The sequence below is a fragment of the Oncorhynchus masou genome, chromosome 16, assembly GCF_036934945.1.
Source record: "Oncorhynchus masou masou isolate Uvic2021 chromosome 16, UVic_Omas_1.1, whole genome shotgun sequence".
In the NCBI taxonomy this organism is placed as follows: Eukaryota; Metazoa; Chordata; class Actinopteri; order Salmoniformes; family Salmonidae; genus Oncorhynchus; species Oncorhynchus masou.
In genome coordinates, this window is record NC_088227.1 from 1,155,150 (window position 1) to 1,172,411 (window position 17,262).

Consider the following 17,262-nt stretch of genomic DNA (forward strand, 5'->3'; position numbering starts at 1 on the left):
TTCTTATTTAGGTTGGCAGTATCACAACCGGCTGTGATTGGTTGAAATATCAGTGTAATCCACCAGAAAGGACTAAACAAATAATACAACAAAAAGTATTACTTTGTATCATATCCGACCGTGATTGGGAGTCCCATAGGGCGGCACACAATTGGCCCAGTGTTTCTCTCCCTCGAAAAACAGAAATAAAATGTTTTGGCCTTTACAGATACTATTTTGGCCATTATTCAGATTTTTTTTTTACGAAAGTGAGTGATTTGTAAACAAAATAATATATAAACCATATTTTATATATTTATATAATAATATATACACTCATTCATGGCTTTGGATCAAAATAAATAAGTACCAACATTCTTTCTGATTGTCTTTAATAAATACATGTTTCACTTATCCTGACCTGGAAACCATGTACAGTATTATAATAGCCCATTATGTGTTATTATCAGGACAATTTACCTTTACCATCACCTCTCTATATTTTGATACTTTGAGGATGGGGGCTCCCTCAGTGCAAAATGTGTTGCTACAGATGCAGCTTCGATACCCGTGCCGGCTGCCACCGGGAGACCCATGAGGCGGCTTTTGGTTTTAATTTAGAATCTAGCACTAACTAGCATTAACTGTACCACGCAAGTTGTGTTTTAAGTATTCACTATTATTCTACAATGTAGAAAATAGTCAAATAAAGAAAAACCCTTGAATGAGTCTGTGTGTACAAACTTTTGACTGGTGCTGTATATCAATAATTTAGCCTAGACCAATTTATTTGAAGCCAAAGTTCATGCAATTATCTAATGTAACTGTTCAAATAAAATCTGCACTCCAACTTTTAGACATTAAAGTAACTGTCCAGTGAAAATCTCACTTTTAAAAGTTATTATATTCCGTTAACTGAAATAATGTTGTTGGCTCATTCTATACTCGTATTTGTGGCCAAAGCATACATTGGAGATAAAACCCCACTTCAAACATGTCAAACAGACCATTTAAAGCTGCAAAATGTCACTTTTTGGATGATCTTCCAAAATGCACATAGAAATGTGAGGCTTAGATCTGTCTCATCATTCTCATTGAAAGCAAGTCTGATAAACAGTAGGTCTGTTCTTTGTGCTCTATTTCTAAGTTTCATTTTGCAGCTTTTACTTTTCAATAATAGCTTCAAACAGCTGAAAATACAATATTTTTGGTTATGGAAAATATATTTCACAGCAGTTAAGATGGTACAATGATTCTCTACACTATACTCACTTGTTTTGTCACATACACTGAAATTAGGTGAACTATTCGAATGTTAGTAACCAGGAAATGGCAGAGCAATTTCTGCATAGTGCATCTTTTAAAAATTACCTAATAGGAGTATGATGTCATACTCCTGAGGAGGATGAGCTGGCCAATCAGCAGTCTCCTTGCATAAATATTTTTATGACTGGTATACGCCCACACCACTGTTTTTGGGGTACACCCACAACATTCTACATTCAAACCCAGAAAAGCTGTTTAACATACTTGGATTACCATTTCTTGGAAGGAAAAACTATTTTCCTCATATTGTAAGTAAATAGAGGTCAAATTTCGTAGAGGTCTAGAAACACGACAACTGATTTCAGGATATTTATTTTTATTTTGCATGATCAAGTTGACTTTACCACAGAATCGTCCTTAAAGTATTGTAAGGTTTAGCATGTTTGCTTTCTACTTCACTCATGTCAACATATCCTATCTACGACCACAAGCCGCCTGACTAGATAGGCAAAAAAATGCAGTCAAATGGTTCTAAACAGTTCCAAGACCTGCAATTGCTTTAACCTTAAAACCTGATATTGCAGCTGTAATTATTTTGTGAAGTCTTTATTTTAGTCATTTAGCAGACGATCTTATCCAGAGCGACTTACAATAGCAAATAGGGTAAAGTTACATAGTCAGCTCAGGGATTCGAAACCAGCAACCTTTCGGTAACTGGCCCAACGCTGTTAACTGCTAGGCTACCTTTCACCACAGACTTTTCACTAAAATACGCAAACACTCCTTTGAGATTTTCTCTTATAGAAACATTGCAATTAAGGGGGTGCTGCCACAGAACTCAGCTGGGTGCCAGTAAAATCTTCATTTTTAGCTATTTTGAAATTATTTACTTGCATTTTCAATGGCTATTAGGCCTACTTAATGGTTACATATAACTTGGGTATAAAAGCCACAGCTGAACACCCCTTTCAACCTGGTTCCACGAGGGACCACATGAAAAGGTAATGATTCTTCAAACCCAAGTACTACTTGATTCAAAGTCCTCCCTGTAGTATAAATGAATAACCCATGAAATACGTACACTCAAACAACAATAGGCATTTGACAGAGTGATAAATGGTTATAAATGACACAGAGTTAAATAAAGGTTAAATAAAATAATAAGCCTTTGATTTATCTACCGGTGAGTCTTCCGGATCCTGCAATGAGGTGGGGAAATGTACGTGCGTGTGAGGTGACAAAGCAAGCATCAAGTATGTTTAGCCACTCAGGACATACTGCACTGCCTTGTTAACTGAAGTTCATCAATAGTTAAGATTATCATACGCAAATGGTTGCCAGTGTAATGAATTGAAATGAATAAATTTACTGTAGCCAGCCTTCCTTGGGTAACAATAGATAACACTAGCAAGCTGAGGCTTGCTGATTTGGAGCATTCACAGAACAGCTGTAGGCTTGTTACAGTAAAGTATATTTCAGCTTAGCTGGAAAATCCTCTTAAGCAGATGCCATTTTTCTTCACATTTTACAGGCCTATACTATATTTCATCTTGTTCATCATTTGTAAATGGTTGATATAAATTAACTGTTCATTGTGAACACTAAAGTCAACAGTGAATTATGACACAGTGCTATACGCTGGCACCTCAGGAGATATAGGCCAAGACAAATCATTTGATGTACCATAGTGTGGTCCTTTGTAGCTCAGTTGGTAGAGCATGGCGCTTGTAATGAATATTACATTGGTCATTGCAAGCTTTCAACTGTAAAGATGGAGGGAGTGATGAACCATAATACTTGCATGAAATCATCTCTAAAAAAAACTAGGTCAAAATAAGCATGCTTATTGCAAGGTATGTCCCAGTTTTGGTAAGCATTTGGGACATGAAGATTATGAAATGGAGAGCAATATTGTTTTGACAGCAACATTGATCCCATTAAACCCGTAGTAGAAATGGCAGGTTGGAGGACATGGCCGTTTAATCAGCAGCGACAGTTTCAGATGTGTCCCCTGATGTGTCATGCGAGGCTAAAGCAGGTCACCTCCCACAGGGGCATCATGCACCCATTATTATAGAGGGGGCACAAAGTATGTGAGGTTCAATCCAGAGAATTTTGCATTTTTCATACACCTGAAACAGTTCTTCCTTCAATCTTGAGCCAAAATCATCATGCCTAATTTTATGTACAAACAAATAGTATATATATATATATATATTTCTGGATAGGTTACATAAGCACACATCTTTACCCTGGTTGGGTTTCCCAAAAGCATCATAGCACTAAGATCATCTTAATTCCATTGAAACTAAAAATGGACGAAAGATGATCTTAGTGCTACGATGCAAATGTCATTTTAATGAATGATGCAGATTGATTTTACTGCCACACTGGTATAGTAGCATAACCCAAGATTTAAAGCAATTTTAGTATTTTCTAAAGTCTAGCAACCTAAGATAGTTAGACAAGCTACTCTAGCTTGATTGATAGCCTAAAAAGGCTTGGTAGCTTGGGGCGGCAGGATAGCCTAGTGGTTAGAGCGTTGGTAACCGAAAGGTTGCAAGTTCAAATCCCCGAGCTGACAAGGTACAAATTTGTCATTCTGCCCCTAAACAGACAGTTAACCCACTGTTCCTAGGCTGTCATTGAAAATAAGAATTTGTTCTTAACTGACTTGCCTAGTAAAATAAAGGTAAAATTAAAAAATGAGGGTGGGAGATTGTGAACCTATCTAGCTGGTCTCCTTAATAAAATTGCTATGTGGCTAATATTATAGAGAAACAAGAAAGCATTTCATTTGTATTTATTCATCAAAGAGGAATCAATAGGCTACATAATTTGATCAACTTAAGTTAAACATACCTCCTGCGAGTCCAGCCTATCTTTGGCAGCTAAAATCACTCTCCCCCTCCACTGTCTGCACGCACTAAAGTATCTAGCATATCTTTGCTCCGTGGTGCACCTTGGAAGGAATCACTTACTACTGAGGAAAGAGCAATATTTGTATGAATAATTATAAAACATGGGTTCAAAAAGGACATTTAGTAATTATTTTAACATCTGAAAAAAATAATATATGTGATCGTCTGCCTCGATTCAGTCTTATGTATCAAAATTCATAACAACATACAGGAACTCCTTTTGTTCACCTGATATAGAATTCCTCACAATCAAATGCCGACCGCATTATGTACCAAGAGAATTCTCTTCGATCATAGTCACAGTCGTGTATATCCCCCCCCCAAGCAGACACATCGATGGCCCTGAAAGAACTTCATTGGACTCTATGTAAACTGGAAACCACATATCCTGAGGCTGCATTTATTGTAGCCATGGAATTTAACAAGGCTAATCTGAAAACAAGGCTCCCCAAATTCTATCAGCATCTCGATTGTGCAACCAGGGCTGGCAAAACCCCAGACCACTGTTATTCTAACTTCCGTGACGCATATAAGGCCCTCCTCCCCTGCCCTCCCTTCGGAAAAGCTGACCACCACTCCATTTTGTTGCTCCCAGCCTATAGACAGAAACTAAAACAGGAAGCACCCGCGCTCAGGTCTGTTCAACGCTGGTTCCGACGAACCGGATTCCACGCTTCAAGACTGCTTAGATCACGTGGACTGGGATATGTTCCGCATTGCAGTGAACAACAACATTGACGAATACGCTGATTCGGTGTGCGAGTTTATTAACAAGTGCATCGGTGATGTTGTACCCACAGCGTCTAAAACATTCCCCAACCAGAAACCGTAGATTGATGGCAGCATTCGCGCAAAACTGAACGTGCGAACCACTGCTTTTAATCAGGGCAGGTGACCGGAAAAATGTCAGAATACAAACAGTTTAGATATTCCCTCCACAAGGCAATAAAATAAGCTAAGCATCAGTACAGAGACAAAGTGGAGTCGCAATTTAACGGCTCAGACACGATGTGGCAGGGTATACAGTCAATCACGGACTACAAAAGAAAAACTAGCCCCGTCGCGGATCACGATGCCTTGCTCCTAGACAGACTAAACAACTTTTTTGCTCGCTTTGAGGACAATACAGTGCCACTGACACAGCCCGCTACCAAAACCTATGGGCTCTCCTTCACTGTAGCCAACGTGAGTAAAACATTTTAACCCTCGCAAGACTGGAGGCCCAGACGGCAGCCCCGGCCGCGTCCTCAGAGCACGCGCAGACCAGCTGGCTGGTGTGTTTACAGACATATTCAATCAATCCTTGTCCCAGTCTGATGTTTCCACATGCTTCAAGAGGGCAACCATTGTTCCTGTTCCCAAGAAAGTTAAGGTAACTGAGCTAAATGACTACCACCCTGTAGCACTCACTTCAGTCATCATGAACTGCTTTGAGAGACTAGTCAAGGACCATATCACCCACACCCTAGACCCACTCCAATTTGCTTACCGCCCCAATAGTTCCACAGACGACGCAATCGCCATCACACTGCACACTGCCCTAACCCATCCGGACAAGAGGAATACCTATGTAAGAATGCTGTTCATCGATTACAGCTCAGCATTTAACACCAGAGTACCCTCCAAACTCAGAGACCCTGGGTCTTCGACCCCGTCCTGTGCAAATGGGTCCTGGACTTCCTGACCGGCTGCCCCCAGGTGGTGAGGGTAGGTAACAACATCTCCACCCCGCTGATCCGCAACACTGGGTCCCCACAAGAGTGCAATCTCAGCCCTCTCCTGTACTCCCTGTTCACTCACGACTGTGTGGCCATGCACGCCTCCAATTCAATCATCAGGTTTGCAGACGACACTTCAGTGGTATGCTTGATTACCAACATCAACGAGACGGCCTACAGGGAGGAGGTGAGGGCCCTCGGAGTGTGGTGTCAGGAAAATAACCTCACACTCAATGTCAACAAAACAAAGGAGATGATCGTGGACTTCAGGAAACAGCAGAGGGAGCACCCCCCTATCCACATCGACGGGACAGTAGTGGAGAGGGTGGAAAGGTTAATGTTATCACGGACAAACTGAAATGGTCCACCCACACAGACAGCATGGTGAAGAAGGCGCAGCAGCGCCTCTTCAACTTCAAGAGGCTGAAGAAATTCGGCTTGTCACCAAAAACTCTCAAACTTTTACAGATGCACAATCGAGAGCATCCTGTCGGGCTGTATCACCGCCTGGTACGGCAGCTGCTCCGCCCATAAACGGAAGGTTCTCCAGAGGGTAGTGAGGTCTGCACAACGCATCACCGGGGGGAAACTACCTGCCCTCCAGGACACCAACACCACCCGATGTCACAGGAAGGCCAAAAAGATCATCAAGGACAACAACCACTCGAGCCACTGCCTGTATATACCATCTACTGCATCTTGCCTATGCCGTTCGGCCATCACTCATTTATATATTTTTATGTACATATTCGTATTCATTCCTTTACACTTGTAGTTGTGAAATTGTTAGGTTAGATTACTCGTTGGTTATTACTGCATTGTTGGAACTAGAAGCACAAGCATTTCTCTACACTTGCATTAACACCTGCTAACCATGTGTATGTGACAAATACATTTGATTTAAGGGAAAAAAAGTGTTTTCTATTCAACTGCCACTATATCCCCCTTTTGAATCGTGGTGGAAGAACCCCCTCAATTGAACCTCTGATTTATTATATGACTGCACTGAATAGCCTACTTACGGTACGCCCCTCTTTTGACTATATTAGACTGAATAGGCTAATATTTTACAGGCTTTATCATCTATAATGTGCCATGTCAATATCATATTCAAAATGTCAATTCTTACAAATGTATATTCAAGATATAGGCTAAGCATACCTATGCAGAAGGCTACAGTTTACATTTGTTTAGGCCTATATCGTTTTATCTTGGAGGAATGGATTTCCTTTAATACCTTACCAGTTTTTCCTTCAAGAGAATTGTCCCTGCTGTCCCGTGCTATAGTTGACTTAGCCATGCAGAACATTTAATGTGAAGTGTTAAGGCTTATCCGTCAATCTCAATGGCATCACACCAGTAAATAATAGAGAAGATGATGATCCCATTGATGGTGCGCTCTCAGCCGAGTGGCTGCCATGGAGACAACAGAAAAAACATGATTTGGGGGATTTTCATGAACTGTAATCCATAGAATAGTCATTTGGAGGAAGGAGTTGACCTATATTTGGCATAACTATGAAAAAGCATAACTGAGAAATAATTGATCCACGTTGGCATATGTATGACATTTTGGCCTTACCCAGGCCTCCTTTAAGACTCCATAGTGTCTCATCTGTACGTAATACAAAGCAAACATTGGTGTCTTATGAAGCTTTACTGCTTGCTTTGTAATATGAGTAGTATGTTGATTTCAATATAAACATTTGTTTACATTAATTTATGAATATAGAGAAATATAAAACATGAATATTGAAAGAATTATTTTTCTGATTTGGAATTTTTGTTATTTTGTTATTGTGGAACAAAATATACTCTACGTGTATATCAAAGTCTCAGAGTGGGATCTCTGCTACGTTGAGTCATTATCCAGTTTGTAAGCATTACCATCAGAGTGAATGTAACAATTTATTCAAAATGATCACCTCTTATGGTGATTTGTAGGATGTGCCAGTACAACTAAAAGGAGGGCTGTGGTTATATGGCCTATTTTATAAATAGAAAATGGCAAAGTAGGCAATAACTTAAAATAGGACCCACTGTGGAACTTTGATGTGCCCTTAGAGTACATTATGTTGAACAATATATTGATCAATTTGCCAAATCCAAAATGTTATATATTCAATATCCAAGTTTATATTTTTCAATATTAATAAATTCATGTAAAACTATGTTTTATTGAAATCAAAATACTACTCATATTACAGAGCAAGTGGTAAAGCTTCAAATGATAAATGTTTTCCTTGTAGCATGTACAGATTAAACATTATGGAGTCTTAAAGGAAACCTGCGTAAGGCCAACATTTTATAAATACACCAACTTTGATTAGTTATTTCTCAATTATGCATTTAGATAAGTCAAATGTTGGAAGTTTACATACACCTTAACAAAATAAACTCGGTTTTTCACAATTCCTGAAATTTAATCCTAGTAAAATTCCGTTTTTGGTCACTTTATTTTAAGAATGGGAAATGTCAGAATAATAGAGTAATTTATTTCAGCATTTATTTATTTTATCACATTCCCAGTGGATCAGAAGTTTACATAAACTCAATTAGTAGTGGGTAGCATTGCCTTTAAATTGTCTAACTTGGGTCAAACGTTTTGGTTAGCCTTCCACAATAAGTTGGGTGAATTTTGGCCCATTCCTCCTGACAGAGTTGGTGTAACTAAGTCAGATCGCAGGCCTCCTTGCTCGCACAATTTCTTTCAGTTCTGCCCACAAATGTTCTATAGGATTGAGGTCATGGCTTTGTGATGGCCTCTCCAATACCTTGACTTTGTTGTCCTTAAGCCATTTTGCCACAACTTTGGAAGTATGCTTGGGGTCATTGTCCATTTGGAAGACCCATTTGCGACCAAGCGTTAACTTCCTTACCGATGTCTTGAGATGTTGCTTCAATATATCCACATAATTTTCCATCCTCATGATGCTGCCACCCCCGTGCTTCATGGTTGGGATGGTGTTTGTCAGCTTACAAGCCTCCCCCTTTTTCCTCCAAACATAACGATGGTCATTATGGCCAAACTGGTCTGATGAAACAAAAGGTACACCTCCAATTGACTCAAATGATGTCAACTAGCCTATCAGAAGCTTCTAAAGCCATGGCATCATTTTCTGGAACTTTCAACTTAGTGTATCTAAAACTTCTGACCCACTGGAATTGTGATACAGTGAAATAATCTGGCTGTAAACAATTTTTGGAAAAATTACTTGTCATGCACAACTTAGATGTCCTAACTGACTTGCCAAAACAATAGTTTGTTAACAAGAAATTTGTGGAGTGGTGGAAAAGAATTAGTTTTAATGACTCCAAACTAAGTGTATGTAAACTTCCGACTTCAACTGAAGCTAGCTGTTTACAACGTTGGTGACCCACTTGAATCAAAATGCAACACTTCAAAACTGTATATCTCAGCAATTGTTCCTCCAAAGGACTATTCTATTCTATTCTAATAAACTCCCCAAAATGGTATTTTTTTTTGTCTGAGTTGTGTGAGGAATCACTGGGTTTCGTGAGGAATCACTGGTTCAGAAACCCCTTTGAATGTAAAATGCACCAGATACATGAAACTATGCAGTCATGCATGGCATAAAACCAACAATAACTGATTCAGAATACAAGGCCCCTTGTTAATGACAGAAAAGGACCCCATTAGGAAAATGGCAAAGTTTTTAGGTCATTAAAAAAAGATTAAAGGTCCAATGCAGTCGATTTTAATCGCAATATCAAATTATCTGGGTAACAATTAAGTACCCTGTTATCAATTAAAATGGTAAAAAATAAACAAAAATAGCTTATTAGCTATTAGACATTAGACATTTCTCAAGCAATAATTTTGCTTGGACCGTCTAGGAACGGGAAAACTATCTGTTATAGGCAGAAAGGTTTGGTACTCTTTCTTATTGGTCTATTAACTAAATTTACCAAAACCTCCATCCCACCACAACAGACTGAAATTCCAGGCGGTCTTTTCAAACAGCTTACACTTAAAGGGCATTATCATAATTTTCACAATATTATTCCAACCTCATAGTGTAGAAAAATATATAACACCTAGGAAAGTCAAGTTTTGACTGCACTGGGCCTTTAAAAGGAAGATGATGCACATGTAGACAATTCCTTTTGTTCTAAGAGCCCTAGCCATTTAATTGATATGGACCCATTGTCCAACATAAATCAGGGAGGCAGGGGGAACACAGAAGGCCACAGTAATGCAGCATTAAGAATTGAAGAAGAGGGAGAAATAATGAACACATGACAGAGTGAACATTCCTCTTGGGAGCTCTTCTATAATACAGAGGCAATGACTAATTGTATGCTTCTGGGTTTGTCACCATTTGAGAATGCTCACCATTTTCTTCCTGTAATCAGCTTCAGGAGAATGGAAGAAATTGCCTTATAATAGTCTATGGTCTGGAAAAGAGGGTCAGCGACCTCGGACAGTTTCATGGTTGCAGTCTCCAGCTACATGGTTGTTTGAAACCTTCCTGAAAACAAAGGCCCCAGTGTACTGGAAAAGTCCAATCCGAGCTTCATTCGGATTTTAAAAAACAGTCAGTTTTCTGAATACCCCTTATCGCAGTGCAAATATCAACACATCCAGTCATCCTGGTGATAACGATAAGCTGCAATTAGATGCAAGGCAGAGAGGCAAGTAGAGCAGCTTAAGAGCTTTCCAGTATCCATTAGTTTAACAGAGTTGAACAGAGTGAAATGATAACGCCACACTGACTGCATACACACAGAAAATGCATTGAGTTTCAAATCAGAAATATAGGTTATTTTGCCTATAATTGGCATCGTGAAATGACCTCTTAATACATTTCAAAAAACCCGCCAAGGACCTTCAAAATGGTCCCCATATCCATTTCCAGTCTGTCAGAGCTGCACAGAGTCAATGACCCGGTGGTTGTGGAGTGGTAAACTTGTTTGTTGAGCTGATTCATACCACAGGGATAATCTCTAGCCCAATGAATCATTGGGATTCAGGCACAGCTTCTGCCACTGATCACAAGCAACCCAGATTGACACCAGGGAATTAGACTCTTCTCTAGAGAGATCGTCTGAGGTGTAAGTCGGTTTGACATGACAGCCGTCGGGCAAGCAGAGAATAGGGCAAAAATAGTGCACTCCATCATCGCTGTTGCTAAGGTAATTTTGTGATGAGCGCCATCAACTATTAATCACAAAATAACTAACAATATCTCATCACTGCTGTTCACAGGCCAAGCCAGACAACCAGATGGAATTCAGCTTTTTTAATTCAATACATAAAACCTATGCATTTTGTTGTAGGTTTTATCACTTAAATTAAATAGTCCTTCGTATTCAGGTCCGCACCTTCTCTTTAAAGGCCCAGTACTGTTAAAAATATGTTTTTCTTTTGTGGAATTGTGAAAATAATGATAAAACACTTTCAGTATAAGAGCTGTTCGAAAAGACCGCCTGAAATTTCAGCATCTTTTGGTGGGACGGAGTTTTGGCCTGCCTGGTGAATTATACTGAAAAATATATATAAAACGCAACATGTAAAGCTTTGGTCCCACGTTTCATCAACCAAAATAAAATATCCCCGAAATGTTCCATACGAACAAAAGGCTTATTTCTCTCAAATTGGAAGAAAATTAGTTGACATCCTTGTTCATGAGCATTTCTCCTTTGCCAAGAAGATTCATCCACCGAACAGGTGTGGCATATCAAGAAGCTGATTAAACAGCACAGATGCACCTTGTGCTGGGGCAACAAACGGCCACTCTAAAATGTGCAGTTTTGTCACAAAACATAATGCCCCAAATATGCCACCTCCAACGTAATTTTAGAAAATTTGGCAGTACGTCCAACCAGCCTCACAACCGCAAACCACATGTAACCACGCCAGCCAGGACATCCGCATCTAAAAAAAGAAACATCCACTGTCAACTGCATTCATTTTCAGCAAACTTTACACGTGCAAATATTTGTATAAACATAACAAGATTCAACAACAGACATAAACTGAACAAATTCCACAGATGTGACTAACAGAAATTGAATCGTGTCCCTGAACAAAGGGGGGGGTTAAAAAAATCAAAAGTAACAGTCAGTATCTGGTGTGGCCACCAGCTGCATTAAGTGCTGCAGTGCATCTCCACCTCATGAACTGCACCAAATTTGCCAGTTCTTGCTGTGAGATGTTACCCCACTCTTCCACCAAGGCACCTGCAAGTTCCTGGACATTTCTGGGGGGGGGGGGATGGCCCTAACCCTCACCCTCCGATCCAACAGGTCCCAGACATGCTCAATGGGATTGAGAACCGGGCTCGTCGCTGGCCATGGCAGAAGACTAACATTCCTGTCTTGCAGGAAATCATGCATAGAACGAGCAGCATGGCTGGTGGCATTGGGTAAAATTTAAATTGTTGTGCTGGAGGGGATGAGCATGCAGGAAGGGTACCACATGAGGGAGGATAATATATTCCCTGTAACATACAGCATTGAGATTCCCTGCAATGACAACAAGCTCAGCCGATGATGCTGTGACACACCGCCCCAAACCATGACGGTCCCTCCACCTCCAAATCGATCCCGCTCCAGAGTACAGGCCTTGGTGTAACGTTCATTCCTTTGACAATAAACGCGAATCCGACCATCACCCCTGGTGAGACAAGACCGCGACTCATCAGTGAAGAGCACTTTTTGCCAGTCCTGTCTGGTCCAGCGATGGTGGGTTTGTGCCCATAGGCGACGTTGTTGCCGGTGATGTCTGGTGAGGACCTGCTTTACAACAGGCCTACAAGCCCTCAGTCCAGTCTCTCTCAGCCTATTGCGGAAAGTCTGAGCATTGATGGAGGGATTGTGCGTTCCTGGTGTAACTCGGGCAGTTGTTGCCATCCTGTACCTGTCCCACAGGTGTGATGTTCGGATGCACCGATTCTGTGCAGGTGTTATTACACCTGGGCTGCCACTGCAAGGATGATCAGCTGTCCTTCCTGTAGCACTGTCTTAGGCGGACATGGCAATTTATTGCCCTGGCCACATCTACAGTCCTCATGCTTCCTTGCCGTATGGCTAAGGCATGTTCACCAGAGATGAGCAGGGACCCTGGGCATCTTTTTGTTTGTGTTTTTCAGTAGAAAGGCCTCTTAGTGTCCTACGTTTTCATAACTGTGACCTTAATTGCCTACTGTCTGTGAGCAGTTAGTGTCTTAACGACCGTTCCACAGGTGCATGTTCATTAACTGTTTATGGTTCACTGAACGAGCATGGGAAACAGTGTTTAAACCTTTTACAATGAAGATCTGTGAAGTTACTTGGATTTTCACGAATAATTTTTGAAAGACAAGTTCGTGAAAAGGGACATTTCTTTTTTTGCTGAGTTTAGTTTCTTGACCTGTGGGATCGTCTGAGACCAGCTATCCGGGCAGCTGATGAAACTGAGGAGTATTTCTGTCTGTAATAATGCCCTTTTGTGGGAAAAAAAACTCATTCTGAATGGCTGGGACTGGCTCCCCAGCGGGTGGGCCTGGCTCCCAAGTGGATGGGCCACCCATCCATGACTGCACCCCCATTTCCATTCATGAGAAATCCATAGATTAGAGACAAATGAATTTATTTCAATTGACTGATTGTTGTGTTTATATTTTTGTTCAGTATAGAATGTGGAGAAAGGACAGTACAGGTGCGTCAAAGCTTGGACTGAGAATGAAAAACAGCTTCTATGTCCAGCCCATCAGACGGTTAAATAGTCACTACTCGCCGGTCTCCGCCCAGTACCCTGCCCTGAGGTTAGTCACTGATACTAGCTGACTACCACCCGGTACTCTACCCTGCAGCCCTATTTACATAGTCATTCATCACTGGTCACTTTTTAATGTTTACATACTGTTTTACCCATTTCATATGAATATACTGTATTCTAGTCAAGGCTAATCCTAGATAACTACTGCTGTACACTGTTTGGCCACGCTGTCTGTATACACAGACACACACAGTACCAATCAAATTTTGGACACACTTACTCGTTCAAGGGTTTTTCTTTATTTTTACTATTTTCTACATTTAAGAATAAGTTAGATGTCTTCACTATATGAAATCAAGGTAGCCACCCTTTGCCTTGATGACAGCTTTGCACACTCTCGCCCATCTATCTACCTACCTATCTATCTGTGATGTCACTTGCTCTTAGACCTTGAAGTAGTTGTTTTGAGGGTGACTGTTGTCGATGTGTGCAGAGGGTTCCTGGTTCAAGTCCAGGTTGGGGCGAGGAGAGGGACGGAAGCAATACAGTTACATTGGTGCCGTGACCCTGATCACTGATTATTGCGGAGAAGGAGTTCAAAGGGGAGGGGGAGGGTCGGATAAGGAGTTCAACGGGGGGTGAGTGTAACCGGTCTGAAATGGCTAGTTAGCGGTGCGCGCTAGTAGTGTATCAATTGGTGTCGTCATTTGCTCCGAGACCTTGAAGTAGTTGTTTCCCTTGCTCTGCAAAGACTGCAACTTTTGTGGAGCGATAGGTAACAATGCTTCAAGGGTGACTGTTGTCTGTTTTTTTGTGTGCAGAAGATCCTTGGTTCAAGCTCAGGTTGGGCGAGGGACAGAAGCAATACTGATATATATATATATTTCGGACTCTGACATTGTTTGTTCTGATACTTCTAAATTTCTTTTCATTTTGGGGGATTTGTGTGTACTTTCACTGCACCTGCGATAACATCTGCAAAATATGTGTATGTGACCAATGAAATATTATTTCATCAACAGCCTACCCTATTTTTCTGAAGTCAATCATGTCTTAAGCAGGCACTGTAACTAGCTTGCTTACAACTTGTGATGAGTGTGTTGCAGATAAAATAGGCCTATACTAAAACATTTACAAATGTTTGCTACAGAGGCAGTTAGTATGTTATGAATTTCAAGATATGAATTATGAAAGCCAATTTTTTTTCAAGGGGGAGTGCCCTTTTTTCATTTTGAGCACCTGCCCCCAGAAAGGTCTGTGCATGGCACTACATACAGTGCAGATAAATTCTTCAAATTCATTATTTTACACAATATCTCATAACAGCACTGGAAAACAATGGTTGGCCAACCCCTGACCAAAATGGCTGATCCCATCATAGTTAGGTTCCCTCCATTCTACGATTCTAATTCTATGAAAAAAAAACACACGGGCTAAGAATGGATTGTTTTTTGTAACGCGAGTGACCCAGTTTAGAATTGCTAACATTGAATGCAAAACTGAAATGTATCAAATTATAGGCTGCTTATTGTTTGGTGTCACAGCACTATTTGGTTAGATATTGAAACTGTCGTCCGTGAATGCAGAGACAGAGGGAAATTGAAGCTGCTTTGCTTGTTTTCCTACCTCAGGAGAGCCGTATCGCCTTGTCGGGTGACCACACTTTCAATCGATGCATAGTCCACAGTTTGTCCAGCGGGTAAGCACGAAGGCAAAAAGCAGCACAGACTGAGAATTATAGCGGTAAGCCATTGACTGGAGACACACACATCCTGCACCGCAATCATTATGTCCATCACAGCTGGATTGTATATTATCCAAGTCGCATGAAAACCTTAAAGCAAAGCTTTTATTACCACACTTTCCTCCTCAAAAGCCGAAAGAAATGGCGCGTCGTATAATGTAGTTTTCCAGGTTTGTTTTGTTGGAGCCGTAGCCTACTGTGCGCGAGCAAGTGCAGCCTACTCTCCAGTGGCTTGCACACCATCTAGTGAAGAAATGCGATAAAATGGGAGCAGACCGAGCGGCAGACAACTCCCAGGCTCTGATCCTGTTGCCATGCGGCCGTTTCCCAGGCAACCTGTTCCCAGTGGTTCGTGATAGAGCAGTTAAAGGGTTGTCACTAGTTACCACAGCCAGACAGTCAAAATATCATCACAAAGAATGATCAAAAATGTGTTTTTTTGGTCTTCATTTAATCTTAGGGCGAGGCATAATGTTCGTAGTGTGGTTAAATATGGGGTTAAGGTTAGAGTTTCGTTTAAAATAAGAGTTTAATAAGAGAGATTGTAGCTATTTATAGGCGGGGTTTAGCCATAATGATGATTTTGTGGCTGAGGTAACTAGAGATGACCCAGTAAAGGTGCCACAGTACTGTCTACATCACTACCTAATAGCAATTAAAGATCGATTGGAGAATCATCCTCGGGGACAGATCGAAATGTACTGGGGGGAAGGCTGTAAAAATAGGGGAGGGCTGTAAAAATTATTATTTTTGGCTTTGGGAGGGGGGCACATGGGAGGGTAGTGCATTTTTCACCTGGTCTGCTCATATTTGGCCAATGAACAATGGCCTGACTTACTTTTGATATTACCCTAATAAAGTTTGTGAAGTTATGGTATGACTGATATTAGTTATATTTTTCTATATCTGTATAGTAGACCCAGTAGCTGACAAAGAAATGCTTGTCGGTGGCATATCTCTCTTGGGTCAGACATAAGCTTCTCTTCCTTTACAGTATCTCTACACATGTATACACACAGTGGGGCAAAAAGGTATTTAGTCAGCCACCAATTGTGCAAGTTCTCCCACTTAAAAAGATGAATAATAATTTTCATCATAGGTACACTTCAACTATGACAGACAAAATTAGGGAAAAAAATCCAGTAAATCACATTGTAGGATTTTTAATGAATTTATTTTCAAATTATGCTGGAAAATCTGTCTAGGGGTTTTGTAGGTTTATGGGGTTGTTTACCATCTAGGTGTTTATATAGGTCTATGTTTGCCTAGATTGGTTCTCAATTAGAGGCAGGTGTTTATCGTTGTCTCTGATTGGGAACCATATTTAGAAAGCCATCTTCTTTGGGTATTTTGTGGGTTATTGTCTATGTTATGTTGCACGTTAGCACAGTATTTTGTTAGCAGTCATGTTCGTCTTATCGTTTTGTTGTTTCGTTTAAGTGTTCTTCCTTCAATAAAGAAGAATGTATTTACACCACGCTGCACTTTGGTCCCCTCCATACAACGATTGTGACAGAAGCATTTATTTGGGCTGCAATTTCTTAGGCTGGTAACGTATCCAGGTAACTCTAATGAATGTATCCTCTGCAGCAGAGGTAACTCGGGGTCTTCCTTTCCTGTGGCAGTCCTCATGAGAGTCAGTGTTATCATAGCACTAGATGGTTTTTGCGACTGCACTTGAAAAAACTTCAAAGTTCTTGAAATGTTCTGTATTGACTGACCTTCATGTCTTAAAGCAATGATGGACTGTCATTTCTCTTTGCTTATTTGAGCTGTTCTTGCCATAATATGGACTTGGTCTTTTACCAAATAGGGCTATCTTCTGTATACCACCCATACCTTGTCACAACATCACTGATTGACTCAATGTATATGTTTCTTGTGTATGGACAGTGTGGACAGTATATGAAT

The 17,262-nt window shown here is 40.6% G+C and overlaps 1 protein-coding gene across 4 annotated transcripts in view; it reads right to left on the bottom strand.

Moving 5' to 3' along the window:
* negr1 (neuronal growth regulator 1) overlaps positions 1–15,647 on the bottom strand; it is a 360,903-nt gene extending 345,256 nt beyond the window's left edge. For all 4 annotated transcript variants that reach the window (XM_064990536.1, XM_064990534.1, XM_064990535.1 and 1 more), the window contains exon 1: positions 15,234–15,647. In XM_064990536.1, coding sequence (XP_064846608.1) covers positions 15,234–15,403 — 170 coding nt within the window. In that variant the 5' untranslated portion in view covers positions 15,404–15,647. The remainder of the gene's footprint in view (positions 1–15,233) is intronic.
* Between the last annotated feature and the right edge of the window lie 1,615 nt (positions 15,648–17,262).